The sequence below is a fragment of the Musa acuminata genome, unplaced genomic scaffold (genome assembly GCF_036884655.1).
Source record: "Musa acuminata AAA Group cultivar baxijiao unplaced genomic scaffold, Cavendish_Baxijiao_AAA HiC_scaffold_1139, whole genome shotgun sequence".
NCBI classification, from domain to species: Eukaryota; Viridiplantae; Streptophyta; class Magnoliopsida; order Zingiberales; family Musaceae; genus Musa; species Musa acuminata.
The window spans coordinates 2,936,072-2,960,368 of record NW_027021351.1 but is presented as its reverse complement, the minus strand read 5'-3'; the positions used below and the strand labels follow the sequence as shown (position 1 = coordinate 2,960,368).

The 24,297-nt window shown below is 36.9% G+C and overlaps 2 protein-coding genes across 3 annotated transcripts; one reads left to right on the top strand and one right to left on the bottom strand.

Moving 5' to 3' along the window:
* The first annotated feature begins 520 nt into the window (after window positions 1–520).
* Window positions 521–18,875, top strand: LOC135586631 (vacuolar fusion protein CCZ1 homolog). 2 transcript variants are annotated; one of them, XM_065179732.1, is made up of 10 exons: window positions 521–772; window positions 1,315–1,378; window positions 2,600–2,693; window positions 6,496–6,679; window positions 6,847–6,956; window positions 9,406–9,504; window positions 9,627–10,088; window positions 14,778–14,933; window positions 17,924–18,153; window positions 18,514–18,875. In XM_065179732.1, the coding sequence occupies exons 3-10, from the start codon at window positions 2,685–2,687 to the stop codon at window positions 18,542–18,544; spliced, it is 1,281 nt and encodes a 426-aa protein (XP_065035804.1). In that variant the 5' UTR covers window positions 521–772; window positions 1,315–1,378; window positions 2,600–2,684; the 3' UTR covers window positions 18,545–18,875. The 2 variants fall into 2 exon arrangements, with proteins under 2 accessions (XP_065035804.1, XP_065035803.1); XM_065179731.1 differs by having other exon boundaries at window positions 1,187–1,378.
* A 3,815-nt stretch (window positions 18,876–22,690) lies between these two features.
* Window positions 22,691–24,038, bottom strand: LOC103973028 (zinc-finger homeodomain protein 2-like). The gene has a single exon (XM_009387485.3). It carries the CDS (start codon window positions 23,834–23,836, stop codon window positions 22,991–22,993), a length of 846 nt encoding a protein of 281 aa, XP_009385760.2. The 5' UTR covers window positions 23,837–24,038; the 3' UTR covers window positions 22,691–22,990.
* Window positions 24,039–24,297: the final 259 nt, after the last annotated feature.

Genomic DNA, 24,297 nt, shown 5'->3' with positions numbered 1-24,297 from the left:
TTCTTTGGGTATGCGAGATATTTATATCGAATAAGTTAGGTCCGATAATCTCTATATTTACGAAAGTAAAGTATTAAGATCCCTATACAGGATTAAAAGGATAATTTTATTAATTAAAAATCAAAAGAGAGAAAAATTTTATAGGTTAAATGTTTTACTTTAGTAAATATAGATATCTAATTTTTAAAAATATAATAATTAAAATATTAAAAATAATTAATTATATTATATAATATATAATTAATTGAGAGCTTAGGTTTATGTCTGAGCAACGGTGTTTCACTTACACCTCCGTTATGTATTTGTGTTTATATCGGCCGTGTAATAACACTAAACCGTTGGATCTGCAACTGAATGGTCCATCCACCGTTGGAACTACATGCTTTCCGTCAATAGCGTTTGCCGTTGGATCTGCAAACTGGTTTCTCATCTACCGTTGAAAGATTAATCTCTGCAGTACACGTGTAAAGCCCCATAATCCTCCGGCTTTGTCCCGTCATAATAAATCGGTGGACTGTTAGGTAAACATTGGGATCGATCGTTCTTAATTGCATTTCCAGTTCGTCGCCTTGACGATGGCGTGGAGTTTCCTCGTCTAATTTGACACGAGCAGATGAATACGGCAGAAGTTTGTAATCGATTGTTCATGTGACGATGATCGCCATAGCCATTTCCGTTCCCCATCGCGAGGGAGCCCTTTCGCTTCTCTGAGGTTCGGCCCCAAGATCGAGAGGAGGGTTTGCGGCTTGTCTCGACGCTCCTCCGCAGTGAGGTGAGGCGAAATCGGTTTCTTGTAACTTGCCATTTCTCGATCAACCCGATGGAAACAGATCTTATAATCTTGCGTGAAGTCTTTGTTAGTTAACTCGGTGCTTAATTGGATCCTATCGATTCTTGGCTCAGCAATTGCATGCTTGGGATAAACTAATCCAGCATTAGGTAATACACATGGAATTGAACTTGTCATACATCATTTCTTGCTGACATATGATAATTGATAGTGTCACCTTATGGCGTAGGTTTCATCTTTTGCTTTTGTATAATCATCTTGATCTATTTTGTGCAACATCTAGGTTTCGCACGACAATTTTCTTTAAATTAATTCATCAGCTGAATACTTGCCTTAGGTACTTAAACCATAGTATTTGTACTCTATTATTTCCTTCTTCTTTTTTTGGAGGTGCAGTCTGTCAAGAGCAATGGGATTGCCGGCCATGGCTGCTAATGAAGGCATACAATTATGTGTTTTTGACTCGAGAAGGGGACATCAGGAGGGCCAAGAACTTGACAAGATTTTGTTCTTTTTTCCTTCAGATTTCCCTTACTCTGTGCAGCTATCTGTTGTAGGACTTTCAGAAGGACTAATTACTTTCACAAGGTTCGTTCGGCAAGTTTTTGGATAATAATATTTCTTAAGATATTTTCTAAGTTTCTTGTAATAGAGGTTTCGCATGGCCTCACATCTTATTTGTGTAGGACAGTTGACTATGTTTAATGCAAGCACTTTTAACTTGTTGGACACCATTTGAACATAAATCTAGAAAGGTAATTCAGGGAACCTTTGATTTTTTTTTGAAAAATATGTTTGCTCAAATACATTATTAATTCAGTTGAAGTAAGGAAGCTGGACATGTAGTTTGATTGCGGAAACTGACAAAGGTAAATAACAAACTGGGTAAAGATGTAAAATTATTGTACCTCAGGTCGTGCTCAAAATATGGAATTACATGTTTTATTGTGTATGCTTACATGGTTAGGTAGAAAGGTAGGTAAAGATATGGAATAATACTCTGCAGGTCTTAAATAATTTTTTGTCTATATTTTCATAAAGAAGATTGAACATTGTTGGGGTAGAAAGATTCCGAGATAATGGCATAAACTGAATGCACTTTTGTGAGTCAAGTGGGATTTACTTGCAAGTGTATACTGCTTATGATTATTCTACCAAGTTGGTATGATTGACATGGTTTGTTATTAATTAGAGAATATAAGTAGGACATACAATTAAGAGAGATTGCTGACTTGGTAAATGTCCTTGACCAATTTATGATGTGGAGGTTTATAAAGAAGACAACATGCAAGATCTTAGTTGTCATGAGATTTCAATTGCTGGACATGGGGAGGTGCATATCACTGCTTCCACATTCTGTTAAAATATTTCTTTGTCTTAAATTGTTATTCTATTTACTGTTACAAGGCATCATTTATACTTCATTGTTTCTGTTACCATTGTTTTCTTCAAAAGAATGTGAAGCAAAGGTCTTCGTTTATAATGTAGTTCATCTTTGGCGCCTTTCTGATGACATGTATGCATCATTATCTGAACTCTGAAGCCTGTTATGATGGCGACAAGTTGATATAAAATAATATCTGGTTGAGCTGGAGAGAGAGTAATGACAGTTGGCATGCTGATATGACTGCCGCTTTATACAGTTATTTTTCTTTGGTTTTCTTAAGCCTGCTTATTGTGCCATCAACATGCATATTTTCCAGTGTTGCATCCTGTTCTTCATCTATATACCTGCTCTCAAGATAACGACAATGTATCGTGATATGCTGGATGCATTCTCTTCAATTCCCTATCATCGATTTGCTGCAGAATATTTTCTCCTGATGCTGCTTGTGAGGTCATCGAAGAGGAGCGACATTCCCATGTGTTCTATCAAGCTGAGCCAGATATATGGATGGTTATGGTATGCGTTCTTTTATCAAATGGCTGTTATTAATAGTCTAATATACTACTGAATGCTGAGTGTTCTTATCTCTATGAATGGAAAATATATCTTAATTTTGTATGCATTGGTTATATGTTACTTTGTAAGATGGTTGTTGCTAATGCCTAACAAAATAGTTTGACTAAAGGTGTCATTTCTTTTTGTTGAAAGATATATACATTTTTGAGAAACTTTTCCTGAATTACCTTTCTAGATTTAGTATTTTGATGTTACAATCTAGTTGAGACATCAGACGTGTACTTGTTGCTCATTGTTGAACATAAAAGTTATTACAATCTAGTTGAGACATCAGATGTTCGAGTCAGTGATTTCAATAGGCGCTCGCCTAGGCGCTCGGGCGAGGCGAGGCGAGGCCCGAGCGCCTCGCTTCATGTCCAAGCGCCTCGCTTCAACGAGGCGCCGCCTAGGCGCTCGCCCGAGCCCAGGCGCCGGGCGCTTCGGGCGAGCGCCCCGGGTTAAACCAGGCGACCGAACCAGTGTTTTACGTTTGGTTCGGTCTCCGGTGCTTTAGTTGGTTCAATCGAACCAACTAAATCACCGATAGGCTCCCTCTCACGATTTCCCCAACTTCCCCAACCCTAACACTCGCGATTTTACCGTCGAGATTTCTTCTCCGTTGTCGTTGCTCTCTGCTGCCGCTGCCGCTGTCGCTACTCACCGCTGCCACAATCGTCGCTCATCGCTGTTGTCGTCGCTCGCCGCTCGCAGCTCGCAGCTCCCGCTCCCACTCCCGCTATCGCTCGCCGCTCCCGCTCCCGCTACCGTTGTGGTTGCCTTAGCAGCCCCGGTCTTCTTACACTCTTCTCACTATACTGTTAACAGTATATTAACAGTATACTACTAACTATATACTAATAATAGTATTTTTATTTATTAGATTAATAATATATTATTTTGATTTTAATACTATTAATTTTTATTTATTTAAAATTATTGTTAGGTTTCAGAATAAATGGCAAGTGTACAGAGCAACTCAATAGATTTGATGTAAAATTTTATTGTTTTGATTTTTGAGACTTTTTATTAATATGACATTGTGACTTTGTACTCGATTTTCTTAATTTAATAGCATATTTTTTATTTAAATAATTATATTAATTATATTATATATTTTTATATTTTAGCGCCTCGCTTCGCTCGGGCGAGCGCCTAGCGCCTCGGGCGTTTTTGGACCTTGGTGCCTTTTGGCGCCTAGCGCTTTTTAAATCACTGGTTCGAGTGTGATAAAAGTTGAGACAATCACTCCTCTTTGAAAAAGGAGGATTTAAGAACTCCAGCATGATTGGCCAGACTTTGATAGATCGTTTAGTGAGTTAATACCTTTTCTATGAGAGTTGAAAGTTCATGACTATGAAATGACGGTTTAATTATCACAGAGGATGGATGTTTTCGTCGGATTTTTTGGGCATTCAATGCATGTTTCATAGTTTTAGTCAATACATTTGTCCAGTATTCGGCATAGATGCAACACGTTTATCTGGAAAATACCCTACTGTTTTGATGACAGCGATTATTATTGATGGATCTAATAAGTTATTCCCCGTCATATTTGGAGTAGCAGAGATTGAGGGGAGAGAGTCATGAGAATGGTTTCTTTTTGAGTTAAGAAAATGCATTGGTGTGCACTATGATTCTTTAAGTCTTGTTAGTGATGGGGTCACATCATGGTTACTGCATGATCCATCTTTTGAAAAATTTAATGAATGTATGTTTAATGAATGTACATGATAGGGAAGCGGCCAGAGTTTTTTGGGTTGTTCGAGAGCACATACTGAATTCAAGTTTAATGAATGTATGTGAAATTTGGTGTGGTTTGGTGAAATTTGACTTAAGTTACACTCAAGTTATGAATGAGATAGGATTAGGATCTTATATTTGGATCATAATGTACTGAATTCCATCAATTAGACTAAAATCATCAAAAATAGAAAAAGTGTTACTAATTGACTTGGAATCATGTCATAGTAGTTCTAGAGAAGTTTGGTGTGGTTTGGTGAAATTTAATTCGAGTTACACTCGAGTTAAGAATGAATAGGATTATGATCATATGTTCGGATCACAACATGCCAAGTCTCATTAATTAGAATAAAATCATCAAAAAATAGAAAAAGTGCTACTAATCATCTTATAATGATGTCATAGTAGTTCTGGTGAAGTTTGATGTGGTTTGGTGAAATTTAACTCGAGTTACACTTGAGTTAAGAATGAGATAGGATTAGGATCTTACATTCGGATCACAACATGCCAAATTCAATTAATTAGACTAAAATAAAAAAGAAAAGGAAAAGTGTTACTAATTGACTTAGAATTATGTCATAGTAGTTTTGGAGAAGTTTAATGTGATTTGGTCAAGTTTGGAAGGATTTGGTGAAAATTAACTCGAGTTACATTCGATCACTAATTCACTCTGAACAAGCATCTTGGCTCACACCTAGTTCACTTTTTTAATGTTGCACATTTTGTAATGCAATATTAATTATTTTTAATTTTATCATTTATTTTCAGTTTAATTATCTATGTCTCTCTTTTTCTTTTTGTTTTCTAATATATAAATCCTAGACCATGAATTGTTGTTGTGCATATAATATAGGATAGGAACTATTGCATTTTTAAAAAAAACCTAAGATTAATATGAATAGATAGCCTAATGCTCGAGACTCTAGGAAATTGGGAATAAAGAGTCAATGTACCAAAGTGTTGTGCTACAGAGTAATTATTTTTGATGACTTGAATGTCGATAACCTAGGTTGCAAAGGAACAACATTATTATTATGTGCAGCTCACCCTTTAATGGGTGGCCTAGTGATAATGGCTCTCATCATGTGGGCATGTGGGGCCAAGTGATAATGGCTCTCATCATGTGGGCATGTGGGGCCAAGTGAGAGTTAATATTCACATCCTTGCCGCCGCAAGCAGTTTTTTTTTCCTCTAAAAATTAAGATTAATATGAACAGATAGATTAATGCTTGAGACTCTAGGTAATGGGGAATAAAGAGTCGATATACCATAGTATTATGCTACAAACAGAGTAATAATTTTCTGTGACTTGAACCCTGAGAACCTAGGTTGCACAGGAACAACATTATCGTTATGCACAGCTCCCCTTTAATGGGTGGCCCAGTGAACATGGCTCTCATCATGTGGGGCCAAGTGAGAGTTAATATACACATCCTTGCTCCTGCAAGCAGAGAGGCTATTTTCATAATTGGAACCGTGGTTACCCAAATCGAGACTTAGAAGTTAAATTTTTTTAATGTGTTCTGATCATGTCTATAGCCGTAAGGTCAGGTCAATAGATATTGTTGAGTGGTGTGTGGAGACATTAGAGGAATATGACTATTAGGACTTCCCCACTTCCCTTTAAAAAAGAAGGATATGTCCTTTGAAATGACCAGAAACTGTTTTCGATAAGTTAAATTACAGGGATAGAATTTATGTAGCTGGTCCCAAGTAATAGGTTTGTTGTTATCATTTTATGTCCACATACTGCAATTACTAGGCTCTCACAGATGTTTGCATTTCCAATTTAGGTGTACATGCATGCATATCTGCACACGGTTTGATGATTTGACCATTACATGTTCCGAATGCCTAAAATGCAGGTGACTTTTAAGTGTCAGGCTAGTCTGGCTGTAAAATTGTTGCTCTCTCTATGCTATTGTTTACAACTACTTTTCCTCGCAAGACTATGATTCTTTTACTCGTTCCTGCAACAAATTATCACTGTTGTCTAATATTAAAATGCTTGCTGGTAATGCAGATAGTGGAGAAGAATAAAGATAATGAATCTGATTGGCGTTGTGATGCCTTAATAGACGTACTCAAGGAAGCACATTCTCTTTTCACGATGTTCAATGGTTCTTTGCAAGCTTTACTTGATAAACAACCCAGTGGTGAACTTGCACGCAGCCGTTTGTATACATTTATCAATGACTATCTTTCAGGTCATTAGTTGCTGATGTATATGTTTACTATTATTCATCTGTTCTTCTGGTAGTACCATCTAAAAGATTTTTATGTTGATTCTGATCTCCCTTTCGTGTGTTCTTGTTATTGTTCCTGCTCTATAATCATGACTAAGTTTTGAATTTTTTTATCTTTCTTAAAACAGATTTTTATGTTGGCAAAAAGATTCAAGTGCCATCTTTTCGTGACTGTCTCAAGGAAAGAAGAACTGTTCAAATGCTGACCGTCTCTCGTGAAGTGGCAATCGAAGTTCAGGTATGCTATGATTTTATAAGATCATGAAAAAAAGGAAATGATACTAGGTACTTTGTGATCATTAGTTCTCAACTTGAATAATAAGGATAGTTGATGACTAATAACATGGGAATGTGATTTAGATACTGGATGATATTGAATATTGATCCACTGTTGGCCAAGTATGGTAATGCATGCTATTGAGAAATTATCTAAAATCCATTTCATATATTTGTACTATTTTAATATGATCAGTATCAAGGTCTAAAATACTGCATGTATTGATTACTACGAGTTGGCCTATTAGTGACGGAACGTGAATCAGAGGATTTTACTCAATTTGGTCCAGTGTAGGCTATGTCATCCAATAAGCTTGCCATACCAGCTTTATCAAATGGTGGATGGTGAGCTTATCATCAAATACCTACTAGGTTTTTATATAATTTTGTCAACCATCACAACCATCCCTTTTTTTCTTTTTTATATCTTCCTCTCTTTCTTACGCATGTTCATGACAACCTGAGAGTTTTTCCTTTTTTTCATTTGAGAATAGAGGAAGGGAAAAAAGAGGAAGACAAATATAATAATCAACAAAAGAGAGTGAAAAAGGACTGATAAATACCATAGGGTAGACTAACTCTAACTCAAATAACTTGTACGAATGAAGGCCTCACACCTGTCTTGTTATATGTTGTGTGAAAACAATGTTCACAGTAAATTTTGCAATCTTCTATTACAATATCTTTTTCCCAGTTTATAAATCCCAAGTATAACAAAAATTTTATATAAATAAGGAAAATACAATAACATCCCATAAGTAAAGATATATTTCCTATCTCGACAAATTCTTTTATAAAGTATTTTGATTCATAGACTTCTTTCTGTAGGATCTTCAATATTAATGGAACTACCTTTTAGAATATAATTTTGAATCAACCCTTGAAATCTTAATTGAAGCTCAATGTGTATCTCCTTCCATTTCTCTTTTTTTGCTTCCCTTTTTCTTCTTTTTGACAATTTAAGAAACTAAACTAAAAATATTGGAGAAGGTTGCCATGTGTAAATTTATGACATTTGCAAAATACCTTAAAGCAATAAAACAGTCAATATACTACGTAAGAATATGAGGTTGGATTGGTACTACCAGTTGGTATGTTTGGTATAGTCCAATATTTTAATCCTTGACAGAAAATAATCTATGCATAAATCTCTATCCCTAGCCTAGCACTTCATAATAATTAAGTTTAAGATTGCCAAAAGGGCATAAATTGTACTAGTAATTTGCTTTCAATTTTAAATTTGAAGTTGAATTTCTTATTTAACGTCAAGGAATATTGTTTTACGTCCTCTGTCACATTAGTCACTTTTGCTGCAAAGTGTTAAGCTGTAGGCACTCTGAGTTCAATTTAAGAAGCAACTTGAAATTTTTGATTGATTGGTTTTAGATGAAACCATTCTTTCTTTTTAAAGGATGTTGTAAACACTGTAACAACAACAACAACCACAAAGGCATAAAGTCTCAAAAAGGATGTAAACACTGTTTAATATAAAGTTTGATGGTATAGGAATCTGTCCTAGAAATTTCAGTGGCATCACAAACATATATCCAAGATGGCCTTCTTGATTGAACAATTATCTCATCCTAGGTATGCTTTCAACTTTGTTTGATAGTTATCTGTGCCGGTCTTTTTCATTTGGATTTAATCTGTGGTCTTGATAGTTAATGACCATTATTCACTCAAAATGTATTTTGGTTATTATTCCTTAGCAGGGTTTCTAGATGGACTGACGCTGCAAGATGTGTTTAGATCAACTGAAGACTGAAGTAGAGGCTTAAATGTTTGGAACTGTGTAACAAGCAACAAATTTACAAGTAACTAAAAAGGAAAAAAAATACAATTATCATAAGCTGAAAGTTACCATCTATTAAATATTTCCATATACCAGCATAAATTTCATTCTAGCATCTGCAATTACTATCACTTATTCTATTCTACTGAAAATATAGATGGCTATATTTTGTCGAATTGGCATTTATGGATCAATTTACAGCACTCAAAATCCTGAGTGTCTTGTATCCTCAATGTTCCATTTGATTGTTTTCTTTATTAAGTGTAGTTTTTTTCTGAAGTAAATTATCATGTTTTCAAGCCAGTGGATAATCACGAGTGAAATCTATACATGGGCCCATATATACATAGTAACAGAACATTTTTCTTAACTGTCGATTGTGAAAATTTTAAAAATTTCGTCTTATGTATTAATATAGATGACTAGGTACTTGTATTTGCTGCTGTGACCATAGCAGCTAAGTCTTTTGCAATTGACATTTTCATGACATCTAATTTTTTTTTTAAATTTATTGTTTTTATTTGATAAGTTTTTAGAAAATGATTTGATCTATTATTACATTGCTTGCAATTAATATCTCAACACCATGTAGACTCATTAATTTACATGCATTCTGCAGTCACTTGCCACAGTTATAGGAACTTCAAGTTTAGGAAGCATAGCGTGCAAGTCACTTATATTGTTTCAAGATCTGCTGGTGGCCACAACACTTTCTCCTGTATGGCTTAGTTTCCTGCATTGGAACAGTTAATTTATATTTTTTAGTCTTGAGGATTTGCTTTATAGATAATTCTTACAAGTATTTGTTTTCAGAATTTACCTGTATGATTTTCTTGCTAGGGTGACACAGCAAACATGTTTACTTATGCTGTTCTAAGGTTAACTCCTCATGCTTTATCCTCCAACACAAGTTCTTGGTCCTATTTAAGGAGGGGAGTTTCTGGTTCAAGTATTACTGCAAGCTCTGGTTTGCTAAATTCTAGATCTGCACCAGAAGAGTATCATCATGGATCTCATGATTCTTCTATGGGAGAACAAAGTAACAGATATCACATGCCAAGGCCTCTACAACGTGACAATTGGTCTAAAGGAAAGGATGGTTTTCTTGTCTGTGATATTCAGCTTAATGTTGGTGGTTTAGTTTATCTAGCACCAGTAGTTTGGCTTCAGCAGAGTGAAGAGCACATGTATCTTTGTATCTACCAGCATCGAAATCTCACGATTATAGTCCTAATTCCCATATGTTCGCAGACAGATGGAGAGCAGGGGATAGCTCTGGTCAAAAAACAGCTTCTTGAAAATGTTAGTTCACTTTGTCTAATAGGCGCTTTTTTATTTTTCATCCTGATTACCTGTCCTTTTGCCTTCTATACCTTGATGCATCTCTTATATTAAAAGCAAAGGAAGAATATTCAAGAATGCATTTTGAGGTATAAAGTAAGAAGAATAAAGAATGTGTTTTCTTTAAAAGTAAAGGTAGATTGTTCAATAAAATTAAAAAAAAGGGATAAAAAGTACTTGTTTTTTAAAGAACTCAAAGGTTTATCTTAGTTGGTAACTTATTCTGCTTTATTTTTTTAGCTTGAATTTCTCAAAGTGTAGGTTCCCAATTATTTAAGTGTTGTTACTGCTGACTTGTAACTTTTGTATGAAAGTAAGTGGCCACTCTTGCATGGACAAATGATCTTTCTTGTAATTGAAATTCTAAGTTGAACATGCATGCTCTTATCATATGGTTTTTATTGACTTGGAGAAAGGTTATGATAGGGTTCCTAGAGATTTATTATAGTGGGTTTTAGAAAGGAAAGGTGTATCCACTATATATATTGTTGTCATTAAAGAAATGTATGATAATATAGTTACTAGTGCTAGAACTATAGGGAGTGTGTCTGGTGACTTTGTTATTAGCATAAGATTACATCAACGATCCGCATTAAGTTTCTATCTTTTCACATTGATAATAGATGAGTTTATTGGTTATTTACATAACAAACACACCTAGTGTAATTTGTTGATGATATTGTCTTAGTTAATAAGAGCCTAAGTAGAATTAATTATAAACTTAAGCTATGGAGGCAATCCTTAAAAACTAAAGGTTTTAGATTAAGTAGGACTAAAATTGAATATATGAGATGTAATCTTAGTAATTTTAAGAATAGATAAATGAATATAATTAAGTTGGATGGACAAGAAGTTCTTTTAAGTAAAATCTTTATGTATCTTAGATCAATTATTCAATAAGATAGATATGATGGAAATATTATTTATAGAGTAAAAAAAAGATGGTTAAAATGGCGAGGGGCGTTAGGAATCTTGTATGATAATCGGATTTGAGATTAAAATAAAAATTTTATAAGACAATTGTGAGACAAACAATGCTTTATAGATCTGAGTATTAGGCAGTTAAGAAATAACATATACAAAAAGTTTGAGTTGTTGATATGAGAATGTTGAGATGGATGTGTGGAGTTATTAGGATAGATATGAAAAGAAATACTCTTGTTCATGAACAACTAGGTATCGATTGAGGGTATGATGAGAGAAATCCGTTTAAGATGGTATGGGCATGTGCTTAGGAGACCTTTAGATGTGATAGTCAAAAAAGGTGAAATAATTAATATTAGTGGTACGAGGAGAGATAGTGGAAGACCTAAAAGAATTTAATAGAAACTATAAATAAAATTTGAAGTATTCCAAGCTTAACTAAACATACGACTTTTTACAGATCTCAATGACAACAAAAGATCTATGTAGCTGGCCCTAATTAGTTGGGACTTATGACTTTGTTACTGTTGTTGTTGTATACAATACTAGTCAGAACTAGTATTATTTTGGGCTGTCTATATAGTCAAGTGCCATTGGTTTTATTCTTCTGATACTTAATTCTCTTATCAAATGAAATTTATCTGTTTCCTTTGGCACAAAAATATATCTTTATTGTTTTGAGCTTTCCTGTGATATCAAGACTGTTACATACAGTAGAAACTTGCTGCATAAGATTCTTTATTTTTCACCTACATTTGTGCTGATTGTTCATTTTACCTCAAAATAAATTTTGTTAGTTATATAGTCCACTGTATCTCTTGCTATATACTGCCATACACAATTATTTTCTCTGGAATTTGGATCTACTTGTGTAATAAGTACTCTAGGCTGCTCATGTTAGGAGTGGCACTTAATTTTTCTCCAGTCTGTAATTATAAGGATTTATTCATATTTCATGATGGGAAAACTTCATGTTTTTTTGGGTAGACTGCTAAAAACATATCCTAACTTCACTGCTACACATCTAGTTCAAAACCATGTTTATGTATAATTGTATACTGCTTGATTCAAAACTGTCATGACTTGTCTATGAGATTTGGGTGTGCTAAATCATGAGATGCATCTTGTGGTGGTTCATTATGGTGAAAATATTTCATCTACTCATCTATATATACAAAAAATTGGTTTCCCCGATGATGTATTTGGAAACTATCCTTCAAATATTTTTCGTCCAAAGAATCTTTTTGAAGATACCAATTCAATTGATGAACTTTTATATGTTCCACAATCATTTTTCAATGGTTTCTTCTAATGTTAATTGTTGTTAAGCCTTTTGATGTGTGCTGTGTAGATGAAGTACAAATTAGATTTACTGGTGAGTCAATGATAAAACTGAATATAGAATTGTGAAAGGGTAGTTATACTAAAGAATTGCATTATTGGTATTGGATCCTAATTGATCACCACTCAACTGGCTTAGATTGTTGTAATGCTGGCAAGTACTGACTAGCGGCAGTTCTTTCTTCTGCTCCTCTGCCTCCTTTGCCAGTGTATAACTCGCCTCCCTCATGTCTTCTTCTCTTTCTCTGTTGATGCCACCCCAGGGTTCTGAATGAATAGAGAGTTATGATGAGAAGTAGTTGATTGGGGGTTTCAGGGTTTTTTCTGCTTTATCAATGACCCTGTCTGGCTACCAAATGAGTCAGGTGGTACATTGTGCAGAATGCTTAATTTAGGTGGATATTGGGTTTAAACTAGGCTGAACCATGGTATAACCAAGGAATGCAATTTCACCCAGTTAGGTTCGTGCCAACAGTATTTACCGGTCCAAGCTCGAACCGAGATGCTATTTCAGGTGGTTCGGTCCCCCTTCTTTTTAATTTGAGGTCTGGATTGTTTTTTTCTTTTTAAACGACTAAACTGAACTAGTTTTGATTAAAAAGGACTAGACTGGCCTATAAGTTGTGTGCTCTCTCTCTCTCCCCCTCTCAGAGCTATCGTGCAGCCATAGCCTGCCCCCTGCAGCCCACCCCCTGTAGCCTGCCTCCTGCCCTCCACCGCTACGTTATCTACAGTATTTATATTTATCCTTCTCTTTTTCTCCCTTCTTCCTCCTCCATCTCCCTTTGCCTTCATCATCCTTCTTCTCCTATTTTCCTTCCTCCTCCCCTCCCCCAGCAGAATATTACCTTGGTACATGCCATGTTGGTACATCAGCATGAACCAGACTGATTCAGGTCTGGCCATTGACCGGTAAGGGAACCCGGTACGGAATCACAAACCTCGTGTATAACAACTGTTAGGTCATGTATGCCTCATGATGAGGTAACCACCTGCTTGCTATATGGTGGTCCTTCCTGTCATCCTGATCCCTCTCCTGAGACTATGCTCATACTGGGCAACATACTGCTGTAAGATTTTCCTTGGCTACTCCTGATAAATTTATAAAGTTCCGCTAAAATAAATCTGAAAAGATTTCTGGTTTAGTGGCATATGTGGATTTTGATAATTTTGAAAGAACTGTGACATGCAATATGATTTTAGTTGTTTTAAGTGCATTTCTTTGAAGATGGAAGGAGAACATGAAGAAGAGATACTCCCTATGTTTTTGTCAAACTATCTCATAACCAAGATAAACCTTAGCAAGAGAAACTAAGTAATGAAATGGTCTTTTGCATACGTTAAGGATGCTGTTACTGAGGGTAGATATGGTAAATATTGGAGACTGAGTTAGAGATGGTGTGATAAGGGGATCGTTAGGGATGGTAAATGTTGCAGTAGAGCTAGATAAAATATTTGAGATGGTTTGAACAGGTTGAGCACAGGTTGCCTTGAGGACCCATCTTCATGTTGGACCATGAAAGTTCTAATAAGGAAAGCTTGGAGTATGCTAGTTACTATACAGATATTCATGTATTGTTAGATTTATCTTTCAATTGGAACAGTTGCAGCATGGCATCCTTATGAATGCCAAACAATAATCACTAAAGTCGTAATCTATAATTTCTCTTTTTTCTTCCTTGCTGGTGTTATATTCTTTATTGTTTGTAATTGGAGTTCAACGGTTTCGGTAGAGGATTTGTGGTGCATCAAAATTTCAAAGTACTTCTACCCACAAAAAATTGTTTGATGAAATATAGTGACGAGTCATCGCTGACGACCATGGATTGACATTTTGGCTACTGTACCCATACTGGTCCTTGGCCTGACTGATAGGGCTCCTGAATGTGCCGGCATACCAATAAACAGTATATGCCACCATGTGCCACAACTGTTTCTAAGATGCGAGTATACATGATGTTGGGAGGCACATGCTGTCATCCATGCCGCTGACCTGATAGGCAATTGATCTGGTACATACTGCCCGGTAGATACCAATCCAGGCGAGGCATAGAAAGAACCATGCTAACAACTATACTAAAACTTGGTTTTACGTGTTGTGCAGATTTAATTATTCTCGTGGAACATCCACTTGTTTCTCTGTGTCGACCTTTTAGTGAGGCAATTTCAGATGTTCTTGTGAACCTTCTGTTTGATTAATTGGCATCTTTGAATTTGTCAGCTATTTTATTTACTGATGCTTATATTGGTGGTTGAAGTTATTTAAAAGGTTCGTGTAAGATAAATCGTATTTTCATGACACTAGTTTGTCTTTCTTGACTATGTTTTTCTTATTGTTTTACTTTATGTGCTCTAATATATATTTTGAAATTGGCATCCTCACAGGCATCAGAAAAGATTGTACATGTCGAAGAGAAACTATCCAGAGGATGGGGTGGTGAAAATGCTTACCATGTCAGTGGTTACCGCTACTTATTGGTTGACACTGACAAGAGGATATCAAGGACTTCTCCACCAGGGAAAGTGATGACTCTTGCAAAAGTTAGTACCACAGAGACAGTTTTGCCATTTATATGTTCTATTCAAGTCTTCCTTACTCATTGACTTTCACATGATTTTCTGCAAAGTTAGGATATAATTCCTGTGTTCCTTTTTCTGATTTGAGTGAAAACAGAGGAGGGAGTCTTAAAGTGCACACAGTGAACAGGGTCATTTTGAGAGACTGCTTCTGAATTTAAAATTAAGTTCAACAACCTTTTGAAGACGGTTATGTACCACACAAGAACTTAGCCTTGTTAGGTGCTTATACGCAGTTTTACTACTGATGACCATTTTAAGCAGTTCATTTAACAATAAACCAAAATTGATAAATGTCAAATGAGATAAAATTATGGCAATCACATGAATGAGCACAGTGATCTTTTATTCCATAAGCTATATAATTATATCCTACATATGTCTTTACACAATATGACTGACAATTTTGTTTCTTTTTTTCAAATTTATTTCAACACATTTTTCAATTTCCATTACTAAGCTTAGTTCCTATTAGCACTTCTATTTTTGTAACTGATTTATGCAATGAATTTAATGATTACACCCCTTATTGCTTCCATAGAAGGATACATAACAAGAAATTTCATAGGAAATCTAAAAAGAGTTGTGCATGTAGAATATTTTCATATAAGAATCGCAACTAGAGGTTTGGGAAGACAGGATTGACAAATGAGAAGTGGAGAGAGAGTCTTCAGCGACTTGGAGGACGGCTAACTTTTTTTTTTTAAGGATGGCTAACTATTGGTGGACAGGTTTCTTCTACCATAAGGTTCTCCATCTTGCTTCACTTTTCATATATTTTCCTTTTACTAAGATTAAATTTTTGTTCTCACCAAAGCAAATACAGAAGAGCAAAGAGGGCAGTTCACTGAGTGCATCTAACAGAACTGCCATGCTATGGCCAGCTGCCAACTTAACAGAAGTTACTACCCAAAAAAATAAAAATTTAAATGTAATGCATCAGCAAATTAGACTGCTCACATTTACAATTTCCCTTGCATGGTCAGCAAAGGTAGTCAACCAACAAACTACATCCAAAACCTTTTACATTTAGCTACTGCAAATTTTCAACTCTAGAACCAATTTTCAGAAATTTTGGAGACCAAACTACTGCAGAAGGGGCTATTTATAATTCAGCAACAAATTCTGCAAGAATACGTACCCTATTTTGATGCTATTCAGCATAACACTTCATTGAAAGCCAGGCTTTAATCAGAATTTCATCCTTGATTACTTCTGCTATGCATTTTACCATGACTTCAGCTGTATATCACTTTCATGCTTGGTCTCCTTGTCTTTTTCTCTTTCTTATCTTTTTACTCTTCTGGTATTAAGACTGTGGCTAGTAAGGCTAGTCATGTAACAAATGTTAAGATTCTTGATTCCTTAATTGGCTTGCGATAAAATGCTCATATCTTTCTTGTTTAGCTCTTAAACAGAAAAATTAAGTTTGAACAGGGATGAGAGATCCTTTTCTGTGGAAATATGCTAAACTGTATTTTAGACTACCTACTGGATCCAATAAAATCTTATTCAACAACATAAATGTTATTCCAGGTCATCAAAGCTTGCTTTGATTGCTGTTACAGAAGAAAGTCTATATGTTTGGTGGATGAATGGCTCTCTTCTTTTCTTTTACTTAAGATATTTTCTTTGTTGGTTGTGTGTGTGATGATGGGGTGATGCGCAGCAGGAAATTAACAGATATAGTTTAGAAAAAATGTAGTGAATATAAGATTTTTAATATTATCAAACAAAAACTCTCAGGTGAAGGTATCTACAAAGTCAATTAAACATTAAATATGTTTGGTACATGATTCTAATAATTTTATCCAACAAATGACAATAGAAGTACTCTTCTCTTCATCATTTTCATTGTTATAATTTACTTAAGTGATCGGCTGCTAACAAATGGATGCTTCTGCTGGCAGTGGTCGGTGTGAAAAAAGTTTAAGAAGAGAGCAAAGGAGAGGGATGGAGATTTTGATTCTTTTGACTAAATTTAATGGTCTAGTGGTGGCAAGAGTTGGAGAATGAGCTGTGATTAGTCATTTTATCTTGGCTTCTGTCTGTTCTAGTTGCTAGCTGTTAGATAAACAGGTTGGAGGACCTGGGATAGGTCTAGATCGACTGATGGTTTGATCTAATAATCTAATGGAGTCGGATTTGTAGATCCTGGTTGATTTATTATGGATATATTTATTTAGGAACTGATCTTGCCAATGCCTAGTTATATGCCTTCTTTTTTTGTCAGACTGAAAATTTTTGCTCATCTTACATCCAGAAAGGTGTTTGGTCAGGATTTATCTTTTACATCTAATAACACTTGCAGAAGAGTGAATGCCCTTGTAAAAGATCTGTTCAGTAAATTATTTATATTGAAAATCAAGAAGAGGATAAGTCACAGCTTGATGGCATGTTTTGGTTCCAGTACTTGTATATGTTGTATAAATTTGGTTGAAGACAACTTTAAGTACAGATTAATCTTTTGGTCCCATGCTGCTAATTTCTCTGGCCATCAAGCTTCAGTATACACAACACATCAGCATTAAGACACCACAATACATCAGGATTTATCTTTTGCATCTAATAAGACTTGCAGAGGAGTGAATGCCCTTTTAAAAGATCTATGCCTTAAATTATTCATATTGAAAATTAAGAAGAGGATAATTCAGAGCTTGATGGCATGTTTTGGTTCTAGCACTTGAATCTGTTGTATAAATTTGGTTTAATGGTACAGATTAATCTTTTGGTCCCATGCTGCTAATTTCTCTGGTCATCAAGCTTTGGTACAAACAATGCATCAGCATGAAACACTACAATATCTGATGCTGGTGGAAATTTACTACACTTTAGAATTTAAACGTTGGTACTTGCTTTTCCTGTGATGTAAATGTACACTACTTATTCCGTCTATAAAACAAGGATTGTGAAGCTCTAACCGGTTGTCTGTGTGGGCGATGCTTTGTTCGCAGGACTCATTATTTACCCTCAACAAACTAAGAGAAGAGGTTGATCTAGAAAAAACGAGAGCAAACAGAGAAAAGCCAGACCAAGAAAAAAATCTGGAAATATGCATTAGAGCTAAAAACAATTCATGGATAATTGCTAAGATAACACAAGGGAGAGAGCTGTACATGGTTATGGAGAAGGCGAATGAGACTCTTCTTTATGCATCCGATGCTGTGGAGAAGTTCAGCGACAGGTGCTCTTCGTGGTTCATGTTTCTTTTATCCTGTTTTTCTAAGCATATAAATGAATTGAGTTGCTTTTGCTTTTGCATTGCCATCCGCTGTAGCATAACTAAGCTAAACAATTCATCCTGTCATCACTGCGAACCTGAAATGGTCAAATTTTTTAGGAATAGTAGGAGCTGCTTTCACAATTTATCCTGTTAGATCAAGTATAATCATGATGTGCCATGATATCTAATGTGAAATACGTGTCCATGTTTTTGTACAACTGTTTGTCTGGTTGTGAATGGGTTTGCTGCAGGATTATCTTATTTCTCTGTTTTTCAAATTTTAGCAACAATCTCTGATTACCACTTCTGATACGCTTGCAGGTATTGTGATGGAGCATTTTCGCTGGACTAGCTGAATGGCAAGGCTTAACAGGCACAAAGAAACTCAGCATAACCCTCCATATCCCGGCATTCCATTACAACTGGGGTTTCATGATCCCATCCCTGGCCACAGGTCAAACATGATCCCTTGGTTTTGATAGCCTACTTTTGGTTAGATTTATAAAGTTAGAGGTCTAGTTTTAAGGTTTTAATAATAATAATTGTTTGGTGTTGATATTTAGGATAAGGGAGTGTGGAATGCTTGGCAATGATTGATACACACAATATGATGATTTTTTCTCCTGTGCTACTGATGCATGCCAACCGAGGGAAATAATCAATGACAGATTAAGTGTTGTATACATACCGGTGCACAATTTGCATGCCTTACATCTCCAACTTCATACAAAAAAAAAAAAATAATTCACTGGACGATGTATATAATATATATATATATATATATATATATATATATATATATATATATATATATATATATATAGAATTTTCATAAATCATGTTGATAGTTGTGAGAGTTAGTAAATACTATAGGACTCCTAATTAGATTCAAATGATTTGAAGAAGTCATAATTAGATTCGATTTACTTAGAGGATTAGGATTAGGAATTTAAGCAGGAAGATTAGTCCTCAGTGAATTAAGATTTCTTGCTATAAACATGTAGTATCTAAAGATTTTAGTGAGAGGAAGAAACATAGGACAGATCTTCTTTTGATGGATCTAGAGATGGTTGAGAAAATAATTCTTTAGAGTTTATATGATAGAATGGTTGAGTTTGGGATAAGATTAAGAGATATATCCTTTTATTTGATTTTTTTTTTTTCATATAGTGCAGAATGAGTCCTAATTAGGTTCAAATGATTTGAAGAAGTCATAATTAGATTCGATTTACTTAGATGATTAGGATTAGGAATTTAGGCAGGAAGATTAGTCCTCAGTGAATTAGGATTTATTGCTATAAACATGTAGTATCTAAAGATTTTAGTGAGAGGAAGAAACATAGGACAGATCTTCTTTTGATGGATCTAGAGATGGTTGAGAAAATAATTCTTTAGAGTTTATATGATAGAATGGTTGAGTTTGGGATAAGATTAAGAGATATATCCTTTTATTTGATATTTTTTTTCATATAGTGCAGAATGAGTCCTAATTAGGTTCAAATGATTTGAAGAAGTCATAATTAGATTCGATTTACTTAGATGATGGATTAGGAATTTAAGCAGGAAGATTAGTCCTCAGTGAATTAAGATTTCTTGCTATAAACATGTAGTATCTAAAGATTTTAGTGAGAGGAAGAAACATAGGACAGATCTTCTTTTGATGGATCTAGAGATGGTTGAGAAAATAATTCTTTAGAGTTTATATGATAGAATGGTTGAGTTTGGGATAAGATTAAGAGATATATCCTTTTATTTGATATTTTTTTTCATATAGTGCAGAATGAGTCCTAATTAGGTTCAAATGATTTGAAAAAGTCATAATTAGATTCGATTTACTTAGATGATAGGATTAGGAATTTAAGCAGGAAGATTAGTCCTCAGTGAATTAAGATTTCTTGCTATAAACATGTAGTATCTAAAGATTTTAGTGAGAGGAAGAAACATAGGACAGATCTTCTTTTGATGGATCTAGAGATGGTTGAGAAAATAATTCTTTAGAGTTTATATGATAGAATGGATGAGTTTGGGTTAAGAGAGATATTCTCTTATTTGATTTTTTTTTTTTTCATATAGTGCAGAATGAGTCCTAATTAGGTTCAAATGATTTGAAGAAGTCATAATTAGATTCGATTTACTTAGATGATAGGATTAGGAATTTAAGCAGGAAGATTAGTCCTCAGTGAATTTGAAAAAATCTTCTTTTTTTTCTTTTCTTTGAAGGTGCCCTCCTTTTTCCTATTTCTCAAAGGGTTTTCATTATTTTATATTTCCTAGTTCATTCTACGCGTCGGTCGGTTGGTATAATCAAATACTATTTCAGTTTTTATTTGGTCTATATATTAGTATCGAAATTTTCATGAATGATAGAAGTACTTTAAAGAAAAAAATCCAATATGTTGCATGAAATGTGGATCTGAGAATTTTGTTTCCTGAAAATTAAGAAAAGTCAACAAGAGAAAGTTCTCTATCAATGGTTAACTATCTATCTATATGTTGGCACCATATCATGCCATTACATCACCTGATTGCAGCTATTATATTAGTTATTAGCAACTTAATAATGTAGTTTCCTTATTGTTGTTGTGCTTTTGTTGAATTTTCCTTCTTTAAATCGCTGTAAATATAATAATAAAAAATATTACAGAATAGCTTTTTCTATAGATTTCATCGAATCAATTATAACAAGAACAAAAAGGTCAGAGTAAAGACATGACATGAAAGTACAATTTAAATTGGACAAGACAAAAGCGTTTGGAACTAAGAACAGTATGACATGATATGGAAATAATGATATGACTACAATTTCATGTGCTTCTTTTATTTTGATTAATGCATCAACATCATCTCAAACCTTATCTCATGCATGAAGATTTTACCTCTCTTTATCTTACCTCACATACATGACAATACAAGATGCGTGGGCCCTCCACCTCTGATCCTCCATGCATCCCACAACCTGAGACCAGCCTCCTTCCTTCCTCACAGAAGGAGACAGCTCCATCTTTCACTCATCCTTCCCCTCAGGAGACAGACATCTCATTGCAGACATTATGTATATAGATACATGCGATCCTCCACTGTCAGCGGAGGTGGGGAAACCCCAGCCTATTATTTACTGCAGTCTGAGAGCTCAGCCATAGAGGAAGACTACACCTCTTCCAGCACAGTGATTAAAGACGACGTATCAGCTTCTGGGGAGACTCGAGGGGATGACGCACGACCCTCTCCTTCCACCGTTCATGCATATGTCGAGGTGGGACCCGATCGGACAAGAGTGTTGGGTCCGAAACTTGGGGAACTGTGAAGGGTGAATCCACGCACCTGTCGGGCCCTCCTTACCGGGGCCGGGAATGAAGGGAGGACAGACCACGTGCACCTTGTCCACTGATTAGCTATCTTATGCCGACGGACCAAGCCACATCACCTGCGCGGGGCCCAGGTCTTAATTATTCAACGACCACTTCAACTAAGTTGTACCCTCCGTATCTCACAAAGATCGCACCCTTCTCTCTCTCTCATCTCCGGCTGCTCTTTCCTTTGTTCGGGTCGCTAAAGAAGACAAGAGAACAAGAACAAAGCGGTAGGGAGGAAAGGGAAAAGCTCCCATGGAGACCAACTCTGTGTCAACGGTGGGTTCTCTAAATCACTACGGTAGAACGGAAGGAACAATGGCGTGGTTTTTCTGTGTGAAGAATTCTGGATCGTCCAGGAGAGCAGAGGTTTCTGCAACCATGTCGCTCGCGTATTAATGGCCGGGAGATGCACCCACTCGATCGCCAGAGACGATAACTTACATGGTAGTAGTAAATGTGAGCGAGGTTGGTTAAGAAAGAAACCTGAGAGAGAGAGAGAGATTCTCGTGGTTCACATCCATGGCACAAAATAACTGTTCATTAATGGCAGCAAGTGAAACCAGAAAGTATGAGGTCACCCTAAGGCTAGTTTGTACGCTGAGAAGTAAAAGAAAGAAAGAGGAAGAGCATGAGTTCATCGTTCACGTCTCTCTTCATTCAATTCCTCTCCCCCAAAACAAGGCACATTTACTGAAGCAAATGATCTTTCACACACACTCCTGCGCGTGAGACACGAACAACATGAGGATTTCATCATTCACCTCTCTCTCTCTCTCTCTCTAGAAGAATAAAACATTTGCTGAAGCATACTACTAGAAGACTGAGAAAGCCTTTCTCTCCCTCGAGTCATCAACACGACCACACACGATAGCAGGTGTAGATCAGAGTATGCATGGCGGACACGTTTGAGAGTGAACTGTAGCAGCCAGCTTGTCCTTCTTAGTAGATTCATGTGAAAGTTAGAAGATGAACTTCGAAGAGAAGGAAGAGCAAAGAGGAGCTGAATCCAACAGTAGCAGTAGCACTAGCAGTCTCTTCCTACCCATTCCCACATAGCCACACCCTCTCTCTCTCTCTCTTTCTCTCTCTCTCTCTCTCCAAATATTGGCCTTAAGGTACAACACCACTTCTTCCTGTTCCCCATCTTCACCACCAAGATCATGTTCATTAAAGCCAAATAATATAACCACCGCTCTTCACCACGCGTCTCCAGCAGCAACACAATGTAACTTCACCAAAGCTGAACAAAACCAGCTATAACAAGGGAAAGACTGAAACAGATAAAAGAGAAAGAGGAGGAGGAGGAGGAAGAGAACATACGAAGAGCTACTAGACCGAATGAAAGCAGACAAAAGGGAGGAGGAGGAGAGAGGAAGAGAACCCAAATCTGAGACACCCTATAGCAAGAATTACAAGACTGGCGGTGGTGCATGGAGGCCGGCGGGCTAGGGTTTCTTACCGAGGGTTTGCTTGTTGTTGTGCATCCAGACCTTGAGTACATGGCGATCGACGCAGGTCTCGCCGCAGAACTGCTGCACCGCCGCCTCGTCGTGCTTCTGGATCCGCCACCCCACGCGCTCCGCGAATGCCAGCATCTTCTCCTTCTGCTCCTGCGTGAACTTGGTCCGGGATCTCTTCCTGTGCCCTCCCGATCCTGATGTGCCCGCCGCGCCGCCTACTCCCACCAGCCCTCCCGCCCCCATCATCGGATTCGAGTCGCTGTCCTGGTCGTCCCGGCTCTGCCCTCCTGCGCCGGAAGTCGACGGCAGCGCGAGGAGCTGCGGCCTGTGCTGCTGCTGTGCGGACGCGGCCACCACCATGTGATGGCGATGGTGCAGGTACCCCGCCGGCGTCCGGTAGAACGGTGAGAACCGATGGTAGTACCCAACCGTCTCTAGCACGGCCCCTCCGCCACCGCCCTCTTCCTCCCTCCGATGGAAGTTGCGGTGGCAGCTGCACGCGGCGCATCGGAGCGCGTCGAGCGTGTCCTCCTCCCCGGCAGCCAAGAACTCGCTGCATCCGTCCACTGCGTGGCCTCCGATAGCCACCGCGTGGTTCTTTAAGCACTCCCTGTACCTCACTCCCCATCCACCTCCGTCACCGCCCACCTTCCGTTTCCCCGAACCTAACACGGCCGCTTCCTCAGCTCCGCCCGCGCTGCCTCCCATTTTATCTCCTCCTCCTCCTCCTCCTTCTCCTCCACGAGCTGAATTCGGCATGGGGTTATCGTAGCCCGAAATCGCCAGTAACCCCATCTCCTCATCAGCCTCATCGTGATCTTCGAAATCCATGTTCACCGCCGGTCCCCAACTCAGATCTCCGCCTTCCTCAGGCTTCTATCTCTTATTATCTCCTATCTTTAGTAGTTTAAGAGAAGGAGATGAGAGAGAGAGAGAGAGAGAGAGAGAGAGGAGACTGTGGACACCATCAGTTCTATTAAACACACCTCTCTCTCTCTCTCTCTCTCTCTCTCTCCCTCCTTCAAAGCTCCACACTTCCTGCGGTGGTGGCCTAAGCCCCACTCTCAAGCCAACATTTCCCACCCTTCATAAAACCACATGGTTTTTGGCCCTTTTTACTGTGGTAGTACTCTTTGACTGTTGATGGTGAATGGTAAAAGTGTCCCCATCCATTGAAATGACTGTACGATAAACAAAAAAGCAAAAAAAATAAAATAAAATGTTTTTAGGATCTGACATGACCAATAAAAAAAAAGAAAAAAGAAAAAAGAAAAGAAAAGAAAGTCTCTGTT